At 40.6% G+C, this 18,854-nt stretch overlaps 1 protein-coding gene across 1 annotated transcript in view; it reads right to left on the bottom strand.

The window, feature by feature from the left end:
- Positions 1–14,860, bottom strand: part of LOC126389464 (dedicator of cytokinesis protein 2-like) — a 148,815-nt gene extending 133,955 nt beyond the window's left edge. Inside the window, exons 1-13 of the mRNA XM_050043180.1 lie at positions 14,683–14,860; positions 11,317–11,400; positions 9,862–9,902; positions 9,617–9,672; positions 9,435–9,531; positions 9,205–9,353; positions 8,765–8,900; positions 7,996–8,153; positions 5,881–5,962; positions 5,500–5,635; positions 4,788–4,863; positions 4,546–4,622; positions 32–282 (exon numbers count right to left, since the gene is read on the bottom strand). Coding sequence (XP_049899137.1) covers positions 32–282; positions 4,546–4,622; positions 4,788–4,863; positions 5,500–5,635; positions 5,881–5,962; positions 7,996–8,153; positions 8,765–8,900; positions 9,205–9,353; positions 9,435–9,531; positions 9,617–9,672; positions 9,862–9,902; positions 11,317–11,400; positions 14,683–14,725 — 1,386 coding nt within the window. The 5' untranslated portion in view covers positions 14,726–14,860. The remainder of the gene's footprint in view (positions 1–31; positions 283–4,545; positions 4,623–4,787; positions 4,864–5,499; positions 5,636–5,880; positions 5,963–7,995; positions 8,154–8,764; positions 8,901–9,204; positions 9,354–9,434; positions 9,532–9,616; positions 9,673–9,861; positions 9,903–11,316; positions 11,401–14,682) is intronic.
- Between the last annotated feature and the right edge of the window lie 3,994 nt (positions 14,861–18,854).

Raw genomic sequence — 18,854 nt, forward strand, 5'->3', positions numbered from 1 at the left:
GTTGTCGACCTCATCTCTTCATGCTGCTCACCTGTATGACCTTGCCCTCCTCATCACAGACCCACATGATGACCTCCACGTTCTTCTGTGTCGTCTTGTTGTATTTGTCGAAGTCGCCGCCCTGTAAGGTGAGGTAGATGTCATTGCGAACATCTCCCGGCATGATGATTTCGGGGAAGCCCAGTTTGCGGGCCACCACGGTGCTGCGGTCCACCAGGTGAGGGTATTCCTTACGGATCTGAACTATGTCTCCCACCAGAGCCTTCAAGGTCACCCACAGACCTGGAGGGAGGTGGGGGGAGAGGAAGAAAGACGGCTGTGTATTAATGTTTAATCAGTAGACATCAGGTCCACAATTAACATCAGGATGTATGCAGTGACACTGCTAATTACCTGCCCTGCTGTGCTTTTCCTTACTTGCTGCCAGATATATAATCTTACATTGTCTAACGTTCATTCAAAACAGGACCAAAGTTTCAAATAATCTACTTTTGCTACAAGCTCGTGACAGATTTCCTAATTTGGTCATCTGCTCCAGGGATGCCACTACAAGTGTTTATATTAAGTAGCCTACACTGCTACATATAGCTACATGCTAACATCAGGGAAACGTGTAATCTTGGTTGTCAGTGTTGTTCATTTCTCCCCAGATACAGATCATATTCTTGCTGGAACATGTCCGGTTTGAGGATTTTAGTTTAGAAACTTTAAAAGTTGATTTTTCACGATAGAAAGTGCAGCTATGTTCCGTTACAGCCACTCCCCAAGCTACAAAAACAGTGCAGAGATGCCAATAGTGAAGACAGGAAGAGTAGGAAACACTGACTAGTCTGAGCGGACTGGGCTTTTCGGCACCAAAGCAGAGCGTATCGGACAGAGAGTGAATACAGGCGTTCCAGCACTGACAGTACGAGGAAAATTAAGTTTTTTGAACATTAAAGCATGTAAATATGTTCCAGTAGAAACCAAAATTACAAGTATGAACCTGGAGTGCATACACCCCTGAAAAAGCATTGAGACTATCGAGACTCAGAATCTCAAGACTCCTGACTCTTTAGAGAGACGACAGGCTGATGTGCAGCACATATTGTCAAGGATATGTTGCTGCTTTTAAATGGGTTGTTAATCTAAAGAGTAATGATTTGACAAATTGAGAGATACATTAAATTTGTAGAGAAACTCTGTTTCACTGTAGGATTTCACAGGCTGGTATCTGATATTCATCAGCTGGAATTTCTGATTCATTCCTCGTTCACTCCTTGGTAATTAAACAAGATTTCTGTATTACTTTACAGTGTCACAGGCCTGGAGGAGAGAAATATTCTCCTGTTATACAGCTATAATGACCAATGTCAGTCACCCAGAACAGCTTAGAAAACCACAGGATATGTGCGGCTATCAGAGAGTTCATTCAACACTTCACTAAACCTTGTGAGACACAATCAAACTTTATGGAAGGAGTCTCTGTCTGCATGTCTGTCCCTTGTGTTTCTGGACAACCTGATCGACTTCCCAATTACTGAATGTATGACTGAGGACTGAAGGAAGCGTGGTGTCGACTGTGAGCTCTTGAGATCCAGGCTATTAGTAGTGTGTAACATACAAACTTTGTACTGTATTGAGAGAGGACCCTATTAACTGATACATGGCATGCTGAGTACAGCAGGCTCTCTCTCATCGCTCGCTACAGTTACGAATTATTAGATCTGGTTACTGGACCCCGAGGTGGTGTCGATTCAGGGAGATGGGAATTGCTCACTTGGGGCATATGCCAAAAAAGTTCTGAGCTTCCGCGTTTACGTAACTGAATATGTGTAGTAGTGTTTCTCCCGCTGGCCGTGCCCACATGTTCCTGATCAGCATGTCGTCTCTACATTGTAATGATGTCAAACATTATATCAAACATTATATAGAGTCATATTTGACCTTGTTTGCAGTTTGCGGTGTCCTGTCAACAGTTTTACAGACATGGCTTTTATAACAGCATATGGGAAAATGCTTTTTGGGCCACAGGGGAATTTTTTGCTGCAGTATCACAGGTAGCCACTGGGAAAAAATAGAAGCAAGGCTGAGCAGCAGTGCCATGTCCAGTTGTCTCACACATCCATGGTTACAGTACATTTGACAACAGACGAATAAAGAGAGCATATGTTACACATGCATATACTCTAGTGTTACTGGGGGACGCATTTGTGCCACGGCAGGTGTGTTGCTCAGGACCCAAGGAAGGCCAGTATTGGACGTGAGGTTGTTTGGATGATTCTCGAGAAAGCTGCAAGCAGCAATACCAGAAGCCAAGCAGAAAAACCCATTTTGAACAAGGACTGCACTTGTATCAATAAATTTAACAACATTTATTTTTGACAAATAGGTGCCACTCCAAGCTATTCTAAACGAGATATCCAGAGAGGAATTTTCATGTCTCTCTGCAGGAAGGTAAATTCAAATTAAAGCATAATGGATGAATAATGAATTTCAAGGCCCAGCACTATTAAAACTGAATTTAAAACATTTTAAGGTGTTTTCAGGACCCACAGAAGCCCTGAAACATTCAGCCTGAGAGCTTAATCTTAAAGTGCGATCCACTTTGTGCGAAATGTTAGTGTTTATCCAGGGGGGCATAATGTTGAAGTGTTCCAAGGTGAAGCGGGGATGTGAAAATGTCTGCTGTTGTTAGAGACGAGACTGTAATCAATAATACTATAAAATGGCTGTCTCCTGTTTGTGAAAGGGGTGTAAAACAGGGGTGGCAAAGGAGACAAAGAAAGGGTGAAGGTGTTACAATAATAGGCAGAAATGTAGTTCTAAAGAATATGGGCTCTCAGAGCTTTCAGAGGAATTATGTGAGTAAAGCACAGATGAAGAATAGACAGGACATAGGAAAGGGGGTGAGTTATTTTAGGGAAAAACATCGCTGGTGAAATCTAGACTATGTCACAAACCCACATTTTCAAGGCTAACCACATACCTACAGGGAATACTCTGTATATGTGTGCCAGTGTGTGTTTGTGTGTGTGTGTGTGTGTGTGTAGTGTCGCAAAAGCATCTCAAAGTGAGAGGAAGGAGAGATTAGGGGTGAGTAATGTTAAGAACAGACATCTGGTGGCCTCAGGTGCTCCCTCCATATCTGCTCTTCTGGGTGCTCCTTTCATATCTAGGTTACGCCCAGGACTTTCAGGAGTGAGGAAGGAAGGAGAGATAAAAGCCGAGCGGTGTGACAGTGCAGTCCAACATGTGAGGTTACTTTATGTGGAATAAGACAGTGTCACCCATCGAGTCTGTCAAAGTCAGCCATAAACATGAGGCAGCGGGCAGCGGGGCTGGAGGCTGGCGAGGGAGAAATAAAGGGTAAGTAATATGAAAACATCAGCTCGGGGGCGCACGCCATCCATCAGGATAATGCCCTTCATTCTCACCCACGGCGCAGAGAGAAGAGGCAAGGAGGTGATGAGAAATGGCCATTTTGTCTGACCACAAATGACTGCAGCGTTTACAGTCCAGTGGGAACCCTTAGTGCATTCGAGACCTTTCTATCAATCAATCAATTCATTCATAGTGCAGAATTAACATACAGAATGGTCCCTAAACACTTAACAATTAAAAGAATACATAAGACAAAGCTTATGGCGAGCAAATAAAACAGAATTTAAAATGCAACACATTAAGAACTTAAGTGTTAAAGGTGATGGACCCGACTAAGTGCTAAGGTAGGCTGTAATGAAGTGAATTAAAGCTAAGTGTTTAGCCTTGATTAAAGATTTCACCTGAGGGCTATAGCCGACTCAGAATTATGTTAGTAGAATCAGATCTGGCTGTTTCTTTTTCTTATTTGGTCCTTTTATCCATACAGAGTTTGAGAGTTTGAACAGGGTTAAACAGGATGATCAGTGTGACGTTCACATGATAGGCTACAGTAACCCAGCCTTCCAAACTATTGCTTGCTACGCTAACGATGGATCAGATATATGCATAACATTTTTTGCTGACACAAGATATCAAACAAAAGCTGGAGACTGCGTCATATTAAGTTCTTGTGAGCTGTGAATTCACCACTTCCAAGCAAAAGGCAGAAGATAACATTATCTCGGAGCCTCTCTACCTCCAGGCATCTGCCTACGACTCACTCAGACTCAGCCTGGGTCTGGGTCCGCAGCAGGAGAGCAGCGTGACGTATACTGCACACTGACAGACAAAAAAACAAAACTACTGAACGTGCACCCTAAACATGTAATGGAAGGCCATTCAAGAGATAAGGGGCACCGGAGGAAAATGCTCTGAAGCCAACTGATTTGTTGTTCACTAAAGAAACGAGCAGGAGACTAGCATCGAGAGAGCAAAGAAGACATGCTGGTGTATAAGGTGTAATTAGTTGAGATAGGTGAGGTGGTGCAAAACCATGCAAGGCTTTATTATCAGCCTGTATTGGTAACCAGTGAAGAGAAGCCAGAATGAAGGTTATATGGTTAACCATTACCTTTGGCAACCCAGTCACATGGTTTACACGCTAGGAAACAGAGAGAGAAGCGTGTAAGTGCACAACAGTACCTTGTCCACCACTGTCTCCCCGTGACGCTGTCACTTTGTTCAGCAAGGAGTGGAGAAAGTCATTCTCAGCAACTACCCTGGAGGCAAAAAAATAAAAACATTAAAAAAAACGCACAAAGCGCAGAAAAGCTGTTTAATCTCAAAACCATGCAGGTGCTGAAACCTTCACACACAAAACTGCAATATTGCTATTTAATTACAGGGAGGATTCGTGAGCAACAGAGGAGAAAAATAGGACATACGGGAAGAAAGGGATGAAATACTGCTTCTCCTCGTCACATTCGATCTTCCCTTTGATGAGAGCACTGATGTCCATCACTGCCAAGAAAGGGGAAAACAAATGCGTCTGTGATGACAAAATCAAAGAAAATGCTATAGAAGAATTCATGATGTGGATTCACATCAGTCAACGATGACAGCGGCTGTGAACATTTTGTACATAAATCTCTATCACACTCTCTAGTCTAGCAACACAGGCCCTACTATACACGCTGATCGCTGTTTTCTGAGGTCAGTTGAGGATATAGGCAACTTTCTAGCGCCACTGGAGAAACAATAGCCCCAAGGGTAGGGAGAAAAGTGGTGGATGGTCATCATCAATATTTTAGCTTTGTTTGTGCAAAAGATGACTGTTGTATTGGTCAGCTCCCAGGTGTAAATTTGGGCGATAATATCTGCAGCAGCAGCAGCAGCAGCTGACAAATAAGAGAAAACTACTCTGACCTTTAGGGAACAAAAGACTGAGGAGACGACTGAAGGCTATTATTGTTGGCTAAACTGTTGACATTTGGCATGGCAAATGCACTGTAGCTTTAAGAGAGAGGCGACTAAAAGCAATACACCTAAGTCCAGTAACCACAAATAATACTTCACACATTGCCTGAACACTTGGATTAGCAATTTAGCAGCACCTTTGACCAAAAAAAAAAATTGCGTTGGCTGATCTTCAAGTACCTGCCACCCCAAATGGCCGCCTCAGGCCTTGAGTACACTTCTTGTTGTTTGTCTCTTTCAGGTCCATCCTGCCCACTCTCACTATCTGACAGATTAGATAAATCTTTTCTCTGCACAGGTCCTTGTTCCCCAAGTCCTGGTGGACACAGACAGGCAAAGGAGAACAGACAGAAAGGAAAGTAAAAGAAGTACGGTGTGGAAGAGGGAATAAGAGATACAAGAATAAACAGATGGAGGAAAGAGAAGTTGGGGAACAGAAGGTTAAATGGGAAAAAGGGTGAGGGAGAAAACAAAACAATGTGATCTTCCACAAGTGGATGAAGCCATTCATTTCTGTAGCGCTAACAAACAGTGTGATAGTGCCCTCCTGTGGCCACTTACTGTAAAGACAACCTTCAGGTTGTTGAGCATGTCGATCTCCTTGGGGAATCCTTTGCTGCCCCAGCGTACCAAGTAATTCTCACTGCACAAAGCACAGAAAATAGTTGTTGTCGTTATTGTTCTGCACAGGATTTTGATATACAGCCGCACAAAGTATAAAAAATTGCTGTCACTGTAAAGATCATCTCATTCTCCTTGACTGAAACGCTCCAGATTCACTCTACTTGAGAAGATAAAATGTTGTTTTTTGGGTATGTGTATTTCCACCTTCAGGGGGTGATGAATCAAAAAGATAGAAACGCTATCTGTCCAGTCCAGGACTGAGTGTGTGCTTAGTCCAGATAAAGCTGGAGTGTTTGCTTCCCTCATCTTTTAGTGGTTTCTGGGAGAGGATCACAGAGCAGCCTGTCTGGTGTACATGAGTAATACTGTATGCAGTGTACTAATGTGGCATTAAATGATTTCTGGGAGAATGAAGTTCAAGGTTTCAATCACCTTCCAGACACTGGCTGAGGGATGAAGAGAAAGATAAATAGCAAGGTAGACACAGTGATGAGTGTCTATTGGAACAGCAGGATGAATCTAAACTGAGAAAATGTTCTTAAAACATTCCTGACAAGGTAAGGGGACAGGTTGTATGAAAATAAAAACCCAAGCGTTTAACCAATCAAACACACATAACAAGCAAATGTGGCAGACTTGTGCCAACTGGCAATCGGCTTATAAACCAACAACTGAAGGGCTAATCAATGCTGTTTTTCCCATGCTGACATTAAGGCGATTTTAACTTGCTTGCTGTCAGAACTACGATGTTCTACAAGTAATCTCTAGAATCTGCACACTACTGTGATTTAGAGGTGTTGCTGGTGGATCGGCCTGTCTGCCCACTGAGCCCTGCTAATCAGCCTGAGTGACGAGTGAATTTTAAGTCCTTCATTTCAAACCAGTTTGCCGTCTCTTTGTCACGAATCTGACACCCAGCATTTTCATTCTCCACATGCCTGCTCTACCAAAACTTTACTCTACGCTCAGTAATTGTATTTAACGTAATGGATATGATTTGGCTTGTGATGTTAAAGGTGAGATAATACTGTTAAACGGATCATGATGCTGTGATATTGTTGCACCCAGCAGAGACACACACTTTTGAAAGAGATTGATGAGACATTTTTTTTCTATTAAATAGATTTTTATCTCAAATTAAATGTGTACAATCGTTAATAGATGTTTATTCCGGTAACTTTAACTGTATTGCTTACAAAAAGCTTAAAAGTGTGACTATTTCTGATGTGACATAACTCCCCTCACCCCTTCCTACTCCCCTGTCTCCTAGTGATCAGATCACCACGATTGCACAATACAGAAATAGACACAATCACCCAGACTTAAAATTAAACAGAAAAACATCCGAATCCAGGGCAAACGCCAAGAAAATCAGAGACAAACAGTGGTGGATATATTGAAAAAAACACAATCGATCCTGGTCTATCTTAATACTGCCAGCTGCTGTGGTTGGGACCTAGATACACCCAGTATGACAGTGAGTGACAGGACTTAGCATCAGCACTGTCAGGCACCACACAACACTGCCAGTCAGTATCTGCTGCCCTATAATTTAGTTTTCTTTATTCGTATTTTTGACACCCCGTTGTTCTAATCTAGAGGAGTTCAACAATGGATGAGAGAGGACAAGATGCGAGAGAAGGAGAAGTATATAGACACCAGAGAGAAGGGAGGAGAGTGTGTGTGGGCTAGAGCATGTGTGTGTGTGCGTGCATTTTTCAGGGATGTAGGGGCTAAACCCACCTTATCTGAAGTTTCCTACAGTCTCATTTTATGTGATAGACAGAGTTTACTTGTTTTCTATCTTGATGTGACTCAATGCTACACTCCAAAATTAAATTAAACGCACAAAGGGAGAGTTAAATTAAATCTGCCAACCTTCAGGGCTAAAATTAGTTCATTATCTGAAGCCAAAAAAGAGACACGTTTGAATCTGGAGCTTCAAATCCTTAAAATCAACCGAAAAGAAAACATCAGCATGTACTAAAACACCTTTTGAAGCTCACTGTATGAGGCTAGGGATTACAGCTAAGAGAGAAGGACAAGTGGCACCTGATGATGGTCTGTTTGATGGGGTCATAGAGAGACATGAAGAGCTCCGAGTCCTCTCCGATGCGACAGACGAAGTTCCTGACAAAGACGTAGAGGCTGTGAGTGGGGGAAGACTGGATCCTTGCTGAGATCCCACTGTGGTCCGTCTGGACGTTGGACTGCAGGAGAGGACATTAATTGTGGGAGGTTAACTTGGGACGAGGGTTAAACAGGATAAAATGCCAACCAAAACCTTTCATTTCAAGGTCCCGATGAATCTGGTTGGCTGGAATAACAATCAATAATAGCGGGTTATTGAGTTCTGGGATGTACCAGCTGCAGGATCCAGATTGTGGGTTTACGAGAGAGAGGAAAGTCATAGAATAAGAAATTCATAAGAGAGTACATTCACTTCTAACTAATGAATATAATAAGAAAAGGCTGTGCAGGGGTGGAAATAGAGTCAAGCCAATTTGTAATGAAGAGAATTCTTAATTATGCTTGACCAGCAGACATGAGTGGCAAGCAAAATATTTAGTCCATGGCATTCTTATGTTGACAGTATCATAAAAACACTAAATGAGATCACACAGTTTCCCAGGGAAACTTCCATGATACACAAATCTGTGGGAAAGTTTAGTGCTGTCATATCACAGCAATGTTTAAAGAATTTGCCAAATAAATTAAACTGTAATTACAACATCCACCCATTACGTTCTCTCTCTGCCCCATGAAAGTTTCCGTGTGGCCCGCTCCCTGCTGGGTTCTGCCCTCGCATCTTTTTCCTTACCTGCTCTTCTTTGATACGCTCGTTGATCTTGGCTGTGGCTTCCTCGTGGGCCCGAAACAGACTGATGACACTAGCCCTTTCTGGGTCCAGGATGTTCCCATTCTCATCTCGAACTACCTGGTCCAGCTCCAGAATCCTGCCAGGCACAGGAGAGCTCAGGTGAGGATTGGGGAGATTGATAGTAGGAGTACAAATGAACACATCTTGTACAAAAAAAAGTAGCAAGTGGAGGCGTCAATGCTGAAGGGAAGAAGACAGAGGACTGACAGTTTGGAGCAGAGAGGAAAGGGATGAGGGGAGATGTTGCTGAGAATTATGTGGTTAGAAAGACAAGAGCAGGTGGGTGAGACAGGAAAAAAGTAGCTTGTTAACAAAGATCTGCTTCAAACAGCGAGCATATTAAAGTGTGACCAGGCGATTTTGTTTTTCAGCACACATACTTGTTGCCATAGTCGATCTTGGAGGTAACTTTCTGCTTGAGCTCCTTGAATTCATCACTGGGCAGAGTGCCAGACAGGAGCTGCGAACGCCACTCCATCAGCTCCCACATCAGCCTCTTGACTTGCGTCACACGCATCTGTTTATTGGCCTGGACAGGTAGATGTATGCTGTTAAACTCAGACACACACACATTCATCTCGAAGTATTTTCTCTTGTTTGTTTTTTTTACCACAAAGAGCTGCTTCCATATGCTTCCCCACTCCCTCAACGTGGTGGTCACCTCCTTCACCAAGGGCATCTCTGCAGACATCACGACCTCCTCGCCTCTGTAGTCGCACACACACACAAAAACATAACAAATTTTTAAAAAAAGTTTTTGAGTCAGATGAAAACTTTTTTAATTCCACTCACCCTCGTTTTTCAATGATGACCTCCTTAAGATGGATGAAACTGGCGGGGAACACTCCCTGGAGAGGAATACATGTGGAGGAGATGAATAAGATGAAAGAAATAAACAGTGCTAGCTTTCACATTTCTATCCACAAAACTAGAAAGGAAGACCTCCCACTTGAATGTGTTTTTATCACCTTTCTGCTAAAATCAATGTGATGCACAGTCTGGTGTAAAAACCAGGTGATGTGTGTATGAGCTCTTACCCGCTGGGCTTTGTTCCTGACCAAGTAGCCTCTGTACCATCCTGAAAGATAAATTGACTGTCACCTTACTGCCACACTGACATCTCTACATAGGCAAGCCTTTGGTGTTCACAGTATGGAAGTGTTTAGACTGTGTGGAGTCCTAAAACCGGGAAATGTTTTGAAGTCAATGGATTCTTTGAATGGGATTTTGGTTAGATGCCTGAAATAAGTTCTGTGGTTAACACAAGCTTTAGAGTCTACATCAGTAAGTATCCTAATCCTGACTTTTTAAACTTTTCCTTCTAAAAGGTGGATGCTAACAAGTGGCTAAATGAGACTAAAGAATGACATCATGCCAAACAGCAGTGTATTTCGTTTATAGCCAAATGTTAGGATTTTATTTTTGGCGTTTGCATTTAGGTTTCAAAAATCATAACAGGGGTGTTCATTTGTGGAGATTATCTCACTGAACAAAACATGTAAGGATCATAAACTTTTGTTTGCCACAGAGCTCATCTTCTGCAATAATCTGAAATCCAACAGAAAAATCCCGGAGGCTTTCTGACAAAGGAACCAGGTCAGAGCTAACCTCCGCGTTGGCCTTCAGAGAAATGTCATCCCTGAAGCACTTTATGGTGCACACAATTTTTTAACTGATTTGATAATTACTCAACAGTCGCAGAGTGTCTACAGGTATCAGACAGTTTTATGTAATGCTTTTTCAGACCCATTCAAGTCAGCTTTAAACCAAATTAAAGACAGATTTTTGGACAAAAAACTATTTAAGCATCAGAGGTTATCATTGCAGGCAAGTTGTACAGTATGTATGTGGTTTTGTGCAGAGGGTAAGTATGTAAGAGTGTGGTTATGAGAGTAAGTTAAGTCAATCTACATTTAGCCAAAAGGTAAGTGCAAGTATGAGGTAAAATGACATTAGAAATGTGGGCTTTTACAAGAAAGGCTTCACACATTTTCATCAGAAGAAATTAAGAAATGGATAAATGAAATTAGATATAATGTCTGTAGTAGTTAAGACCTCTCAAATTCAGATTTAAGACTATTTAATGACTTTTAAGGCCGTACTGTTGTAACATTAACATTTTAAGACTTTTTAAGAACCTGTACACACCCTGTGTATTTATTTATCATGCAAGTTATTTTAAATTCTCATTATCTTATAATGTAAAATACATAAAATGTGAGTGACAGTTTATCAAAACTGTAACTGGGCCTATTAGTATTTGTTATTTTTAGTGTGTTTTTCATTTTGTTTAAGGCAGCTGGTTTATAGGGGAAAAAATACGACTTTAAGGTTTTAGGACAAGCTACATGCATAGGCCTAGATGCTAAACATTGGCACAGGGTATTTTAAATGTTAACTCATGGTGAACATGTTAAAAAAGGCTGTCTATGGGCATCATACAACATGAGTGATAATAACAGTATAATTTTTATATTTTGAGATATTCTTACCATCACAGGCCTCCAGGATCTGGACTGTGTCTCCTACCTCCAGTGAAAGCTGCTTCTCTCCTTTGCCGGCAAAATTCCACTTAACTAAAAGTTAAGACAGATGTTTAATGGTGACACAATGGGGAAAAAAAAGTCCCAAGCACACAAGCAGCAACTGTGCAGAGCTAATATGTGATTAATGTTAGCAGCAGTGACTGTATGATTAGCACAGCAGTAAGCTAGCTTCAGCAGTTCCGTGGTAACCTTGGCAACAGTTCAGTCAATCTGCCATGTGCAGGTTTCAGGCTAAACAGCTACAGAAACAAAAACCAGCATGGAAACAACAGGACCTTTCATGACCGTGCACGGAGTGTAGGAGTGACACTTTAGTGTATCAATGGAGGAAAGCTACTTATAGATAAACACAAGTTAAAAATAGTTCAGCTCATGCCACAACTGCAGCATGGATCAGCTGTCAAACTGCCACAGCCACCACAGTGACAACAGGACCAAAACATGGAAATTTATTCCTGCCTACATATTTCTTGTCAACACCACCTTGGCTTCCTCGGTGCACTAAAAATGCATTCACATGGGCACACAAGTAGCAGGTCAGCTTGCTTATAAGATGATTTAAAGGTCCAGTGTGTTGGATTTAGGGGAATATATTAGCAGAAATGAGGCTAATCAGTGATGTAGTGGAGGGTATACGTAGGTATACAGGGTATACCCACCTCCACCAAAAAGCCACTGGTATACATAGGACAGTGTACCCACCTTCTCCTCAGCCAACCTACCCATCTACCTAGTAGTACACCCACCTCATCAGCTACCATTACACCCATGAATATGATACAATACATACGTTTTGTTACACTGCCATATTTCTACAGTAGCCCAGATTGGACAAACAAAACACTGGCTCATAGTTAGCAGCTCCAAAGCAAATTAGCAGTGGTGGAAAACACTGATTTGTCACTGTGAAACTGCTTTATTCAGTGATTTTAATGGTGTAAATCCCTGGTCCATTTGTTTTGGAGAGAAAGAGACCGTGGATAATTTGGCTCATGCAAAAAATGAAAAATGGGCCCTCTGTGGGGCTGACAAAGGGCTCTATATTGGCCCAATGCTAGTTGCCCACATAAGTGGGTTTACCTAGGTGGGCCCCACATGGGTTATGCCAGGGCTACCTGGATACCAGGTGGGTATGGGCCCAAAATAGCTATGGGTAACCCATCCGTGTGGGCAATTGGCATCGAGCCATTATGGAACCTGTCAACAATCCCATATGGGGCCCATTTTTCATCCCATTTACTACCTACATGTGCCCCAAATACAAATGCTGGCCGGGTGTTAAAAACATCCTCAATGTCTGTATCAGAAATAAGGTGAGCACACAACAAGTTCTCCGAAAAAAAGAAAGATGAGCACAAATTTGCAGGTGCTGTGCAAGTGTGCCGGCTGTGACATGCCAGACAAGGTAGGAGAAAGGCCAATGTGTAACTTGAAATCACCTGGACCTCTGCAGATAATTCAGCTCCTGATAAAAAGCTCCTCAACAATGAACACTGTAGGAATTCTAACTAAGTGAAGTGTCAGCCGGTTGCAATTTGCAGTCTTCACCACTGTACGCCACAAAGTCCTAAAGCTTACACACTGGACCTTTAAAGTTACATGGAGCCGAAATGATTTCAGTAACAGCTGGGCCTTAACGATGCTAACAGAAAACCACATTGAAACTATTTTCAAAAGCGATTAACAAATGTTTTTAAGTCATTTTTTTTTACGTAAAAATGCCAAATCGTGTCTAGTTCCAGCTTCTCATGATGGCAAGGTAGCTTGATTTATATAGCACATTTCAAAAAGAGAGGAAATGCAAAGTGCAATACAGGATATTATCAATTAAGATGGAATACAATTTGATTTTAAACATAGATGAAATGAAATAAATACACACAAAATGAAATAATATACAAACACAACAGCCCAGAAATGATGGATTTAATAAACAAAATGCCTTAGATTTACTGTATGTGAGTACAAGCAGTACAGGTAACATGTTTACAGTAGGAATTAGCATTGCAGGGGTAGCTTGGTAGAGCAAAAGAGTAGGCAGAGCACTGGCAGCAGCTCCTGTGCATTGGGTATCAGTTTGTTGCAGTAAGTAAGTGTAGCAGTGAAACCTGCATTAACTGTCTGCAGTAGCTCACAGGCTTGCTTTGCTCCATCCTATTCTTGACAAGCAGTTGCACAGCTACAAAATGACTGCTAATTAACATCATTTTTGTGACAGTATATGGTACACTATTTTTAGACCAACACTTCAGTTGCAAAAAGCTATAAGCCTAGTCTTTCAAAATGAAAACTGAGGTGTGTACAGTTTATAACACGATGCGGTTTCAACAACAGTACCCTATTCTGATGTGTAGCTACGAGGTACAAAAAAAAAAGAAGTCCTTCCTTCTTCCTCCACTTCCTGTGTTGTAGTCTTACACAGCACAGGAAGAAATTTAGTCTAGATACAGTAGATAAACAACACTTCATTTAGTAATCTTATTAGTGACTGATTCAAATGGCTTCTGTAAATCCTTGCCATTGTCACTTTCAGTCTTTTAGCTATAAAGCAACGGAAGAATTTAAAAACTTTAAAAAGTTTTCCCTTACGTATACAACACAAACTATATGCCTTTAACTTACTGCAAGTAAGTGACAAATCAATGCATCGTCTGCAACAGGCCAGTGAACTTCTGCTCTTACATTTTGTATTAGACGTCAGAAATCTGTATTCATGGTAAGTTGTGTGTCTCGCATATCTAACAGCAACACATGCTGATCAGCTCGGCCATATTCAACCCACATACTACAGATAAACTAAAGATTGTACTGAGTAGTTGCTCCTTAACTATCTAGGATTTGTTCCTGGTGCCAAAATCAGTCATTCTGCACGTAACACTGTCATTTTCAGGAATAATTCATCTTCTTGCGTCTGCATTTATGCGCTGCGTAATGTTTAATGCATAAAAATTGCCTACCAACTGCCACTCATTTTTCTATCAGTTCAGGATGGATGATGATTTATGATTTTATCCCCCTCATAATCTCCTACACTGTAGCACTTATAAGTTGAGTTGCATTTAGGGTAAATGGTAAATATGATTTTTGGATTTAAGTATGTTGCGGGAAATACATCTGATGTGTACATCCTAAAGTTCTGTGAAGCCGTTAGCACCTGCTCACATCCTGTTAAGTAGGAAGTGATGGGCATCTATTTTTTTTCGTTTCTTTTCACAACACGGATAGTCTACCATCACGCCATAACTAAGAGATACCGTAGCAACATGTATGTGCAAACAAAGACACACACACGGTGAGCACAGAGTGACTTACCTACACCATACCGCTCCGTGATGGTCCTCGTCCAAGGAGCCATGATTGCATGTAGCCCTTTACCTACTTTCTATTCTGAGTCGTGTCTTTCTGATTATTTCTCCCTCTGTGTGTTTTTTTGAGGGTGTCTGCTGAACTTCTCACTTCTGTATTTTTTTTACTTTAAATGAAAGCAACAAGCCCAGCCCTCTTTGCCTCTCTTCCTCTTCTGCCTCTCCTCTCTTCCTGCCTTCAGGCCGTGAAGGGGAAGTGGGTGAGTACAACAAGGTGGAGTCCTGTAGAGCTCACAGGCCTGCGCAGTGTGGGAAGGCTCCATTTTGCTCATTTAGACGTAGATTACTTCATCTGTAACCAAACACAAAGCATCAACAACATCTCCTGTTACAGAAGGGTTCAAATGTGATGGTGAGTATAGAATGCAGAATTACCCACAGAGTATAAACTTCCCATCAGAGCAAAACTGGGCCTGAACATGTGCTTTTCTTAAGATGCAGATGTCATCAAATATGACAGACAGCAAGTCTGCATCTGTGATCCACTCTCAGATCTGAACAACATAAGTACTGGATATCACACAGTGTACAAAGTCGTTGAACCGTGGATGACTTCAATCGATTGTCTGCCAGCTCACGCTGCGTACCCTCACCTCTTCTTTTTGTGCATCACCCTTTAAGCTTTTGAAATTCAAAGTGAGGACGCAACATCACTGGCAATAGCTTGATGTTGTGTTCCTGTGTAAAGAACTTCACCTCATCTACTCTCTCCTCCCTCCACAACAAGAAAGACTGGGAAAGATCACCATAATCAGACTTGATGCTTATATGACTTAGAATTTCATGTTTCCAAAAGATCATTTTCAAAAAGGATGAATGCAAAATGCTGATATCACATGTTACAAGAGGCCACTATGAACAAAAACTGTATCAATTATTTAAAAAATCCATATATTTCAGCAACTTATCTCTACTTCAGGTTCAGTAAAAGAGATTTTAATGTCTCTGTGGACTGGGCATCAGCTGTGTTTTAGTGTATACAAGACACATTAATACAGAAAAAATATGATTCAAATATTTAAAAAAAAAAAACTATTCGTATTAGGGTTGCAGCAATATAATGGTTTCAAGGTATACCGTGATATAAAAGTTGACAGTTATCGTACTGTGTACATTTGCTGATCTACGATATTGAAAAAAAAACAAAAAAAAAAAACTTTTATTTGAGTTATTTTCAAAAGGGAGACTTTTTACACATAGTACTTCCAATGACAAAATAGTCTCAGGTTTTTAATTATAGTAAAAAAAATGTCTGTTCAACCAAAAATAACCCTTAAATTTTCATTTCTTACAGGGCTACTCTGACTGATAATAAATCATACCGTGATACCCTGAAACCACGATATTTTGTGAGATGGTTATTTGTACCGTGAAAATCTGGTACCGTTGCAACCCTTTTTGATACCATATATAATATATTAATACTAGGCTATATTAGGGATAAAATAGTAGCCTAACATTTGGCTTTTTAAATGTTTGATGTGGAAGAAGTGCACTCAAAATGTAGAGCTTCATAGATACAAAAAATATATATTGGTGAGTAAGACTGAATATAAAAGTAACTTTTGTATGTTTACAAGAACAAACTACACAGAATTATAAAAAACTATACTTATTAAACTCTTTACATGTATTTATGTGTTTTATATTTATACCTTTCATTATTCATACGCATTTCACTACACCCTTGTTTACATTCTGCTTATTTATTGCAACTACACACATTTATATCACGTTAATTTATATTCTATTTATGAAATATTTTATCTCTATATTTTAATTTGAACTACTTAATGTCTTAGATTCTTTTTGTTTCTACTTGTTTAGTTAACTGCATTGTTGGACAGAGCCTAAGTCCCACAATTTTCTTTCTTTCTTTTTAAAAAAATTTTTTAAAAATCTTTTTTGGAATTTTACAACACATGTAAACTACTGTATGTAACAGCAAAGATAGAAGGGGGAAGATCAAATACTTAGTCATTGCTGATGAGGGACAAGTGAGTCAGTGTCTCTGTAAGAAGGAATGTAAGGATGTCTAAATTCTCCAAAATATGTCCAATTTATGATTGAGGTCACCGGTCAGTTTCTCCAGAGAGACAAGAGCTGATATCTGCAATATCCACATGCTGACCGGGTGGAGGCCATTGTAGCAAGATGCACTTTTCAGCTAGAAATAGGAGGATTATTAACAGGGATTTGGCATCTGTGTCAAAAAGATTTTCCAAAGTATGGTTTAGCAGGTAAAGGCCCTGACACACTGAGCCCATAGCTGTCTGTCAATGTTGGGCCATCGGTAAGCATCTGTTGCCCTTGTCAGTGTGGTGTGTCCCACACCATTGGCTCTCATCTGCGCTAGTCAACGGTTTGGTTTGTTTGTTTTTTTTTGGGGGGGGGGGGGTGCAATTCAGCATGTTGAAGTTCATCTCAGTGCACAAAGAAGAAGAAGAGAAGAGAAACAGAAGTGAGGAAAGTAAACAAAGAGCTAGGGTCAAGGATGTGAGACCAAAATATAATGTAATATTTTTTTTAAACTACTGAGCCATTTAGCAGAAATGTTTCATGATGGTTTGTGTTATTGTTCACTGGCACATGGTAAATATGCTTTTCTTTCAACATAGAATTGCGCTGTTAATGTTCTAACTGGCTAACTAGCATCAAGATAGTCTTCCGGTTTCCATTTTTGAATGACGAATACAGACTACCACCTTTTGTTGGTATGGAGTGGTATTTCCTCTCACCTGGGCACAGAACATATGTGCTTGCTGGCCATCATCTGTAGTCTTTGCAGTGTGTTCATGTGCAACTTTTTGGCTGAGACACAGGCAACCTGAGGCAATGTGAGGAGATGCAGCAGAGGGCTTTCATTGTCGCTAGTTCTCTGTAGTCGAGTTGTGTCTGAGCTTTAAAATGAAGTAGACTGTATAAACTCATTACAAGTAATCACAGAATGGATCCAGAATGTCTGGATTTGATCACATGACCAGGACAGGCGAATAAATGTATCTTTGTGTGTTTTACATTTATCACAGAGGTTTGAGTTGTTGGGGAAACAGTCTGACGGACAAATTTCAAATTCTGTTCATGTTTAGAATTGAAGTACATTTTTAAAAGAATTCCACTGCAAATCTTGGTCCAATCAGCAGGACTAAATGAACCCCCAGATTGTGTCACTTCAATAGCTTCAGGGAGTCATAAACTGAGGAGAACACTGCAGACGAATATAAATCTTTGAGATTACTCCCTTGAGAGATTTGGCAATGCAGAGCCAATGGCATTTTTCAGTGCTGACAGTTTTAGACAGATCTTGTTCTTCTTTAAAAGAGATTTTTACAAAGTGACAGATTTTGAGATATTTGAAAATATACTGATGCAGGATGTTAAAATCAGATAATTTGCTCAAAAATGTTACAGAATCTGAGATCAAGAGGTCAGCAGGATCTGACAGGTCCTTGGAAATGCCAATACTCCTGATCCGGATTCAATGTCAGGGGGACCAAGCAGAAATAACAAAGGGGATATTTAGATATTTTCTCACATAACTAAAGACCAGAGGTGTGTTATAAATAATGATACCATTGTTAAGAGAATTTATCAGGTCTATATTGTTGACAAAGGAAAATTACTTAAGCCTTCCAGGACAACATGGTAGAGACTCAAGACCACACCATCAAGAGTCATGAATCACGTATCTCTAGCTGGTGTTTAGCGTTACTGCCTATACCTGTCAGGAATTCAAAAACTTCAAATCTTTGGAGGCCCATGTCCATTTATAGAAACAGCAGGGTACAGGAACTTCAGATTTATAAACGCTAACTACACAGTCAGCAGGAAGATACCCAAGCAAAGTTGTGTGAACTGATTGCTAGCAAAATATCTGCTAATCATGAATAACTAATCTACCCCTATCTCGCAAAATGAAATACATAACATTGGCCTTTGTGCCTCTCTTACCCTTATCCTCTTAAAATGGCTGACTCACTGCTGACAATGACACATTCCCACTCCCTATTGAAAAATATAAATTATTATAAAACTAAAAATGAAAATCAACTACCATCATGCTTGCTCCATCATGCTAGCGTCATAAAGAATTACAACATGGAAATTAAAAACAAAAAT

This window comes from Epinephelus moara, chromosome 4 (assembly GCF_006386435.1).
Source record: "Epinephelus moara isolate mb chromosome 4, YSFRI_EMoa_1.0, whole genome shotgun sequence".
In the NCBI taxonomy this organism is placed as follows: domain Eukaryota; kingdom Metazoa; phylum Chordata; class Actinopteri; order Perciformes; family Serranidae; genus Epinephelus; species Epinephelus moara.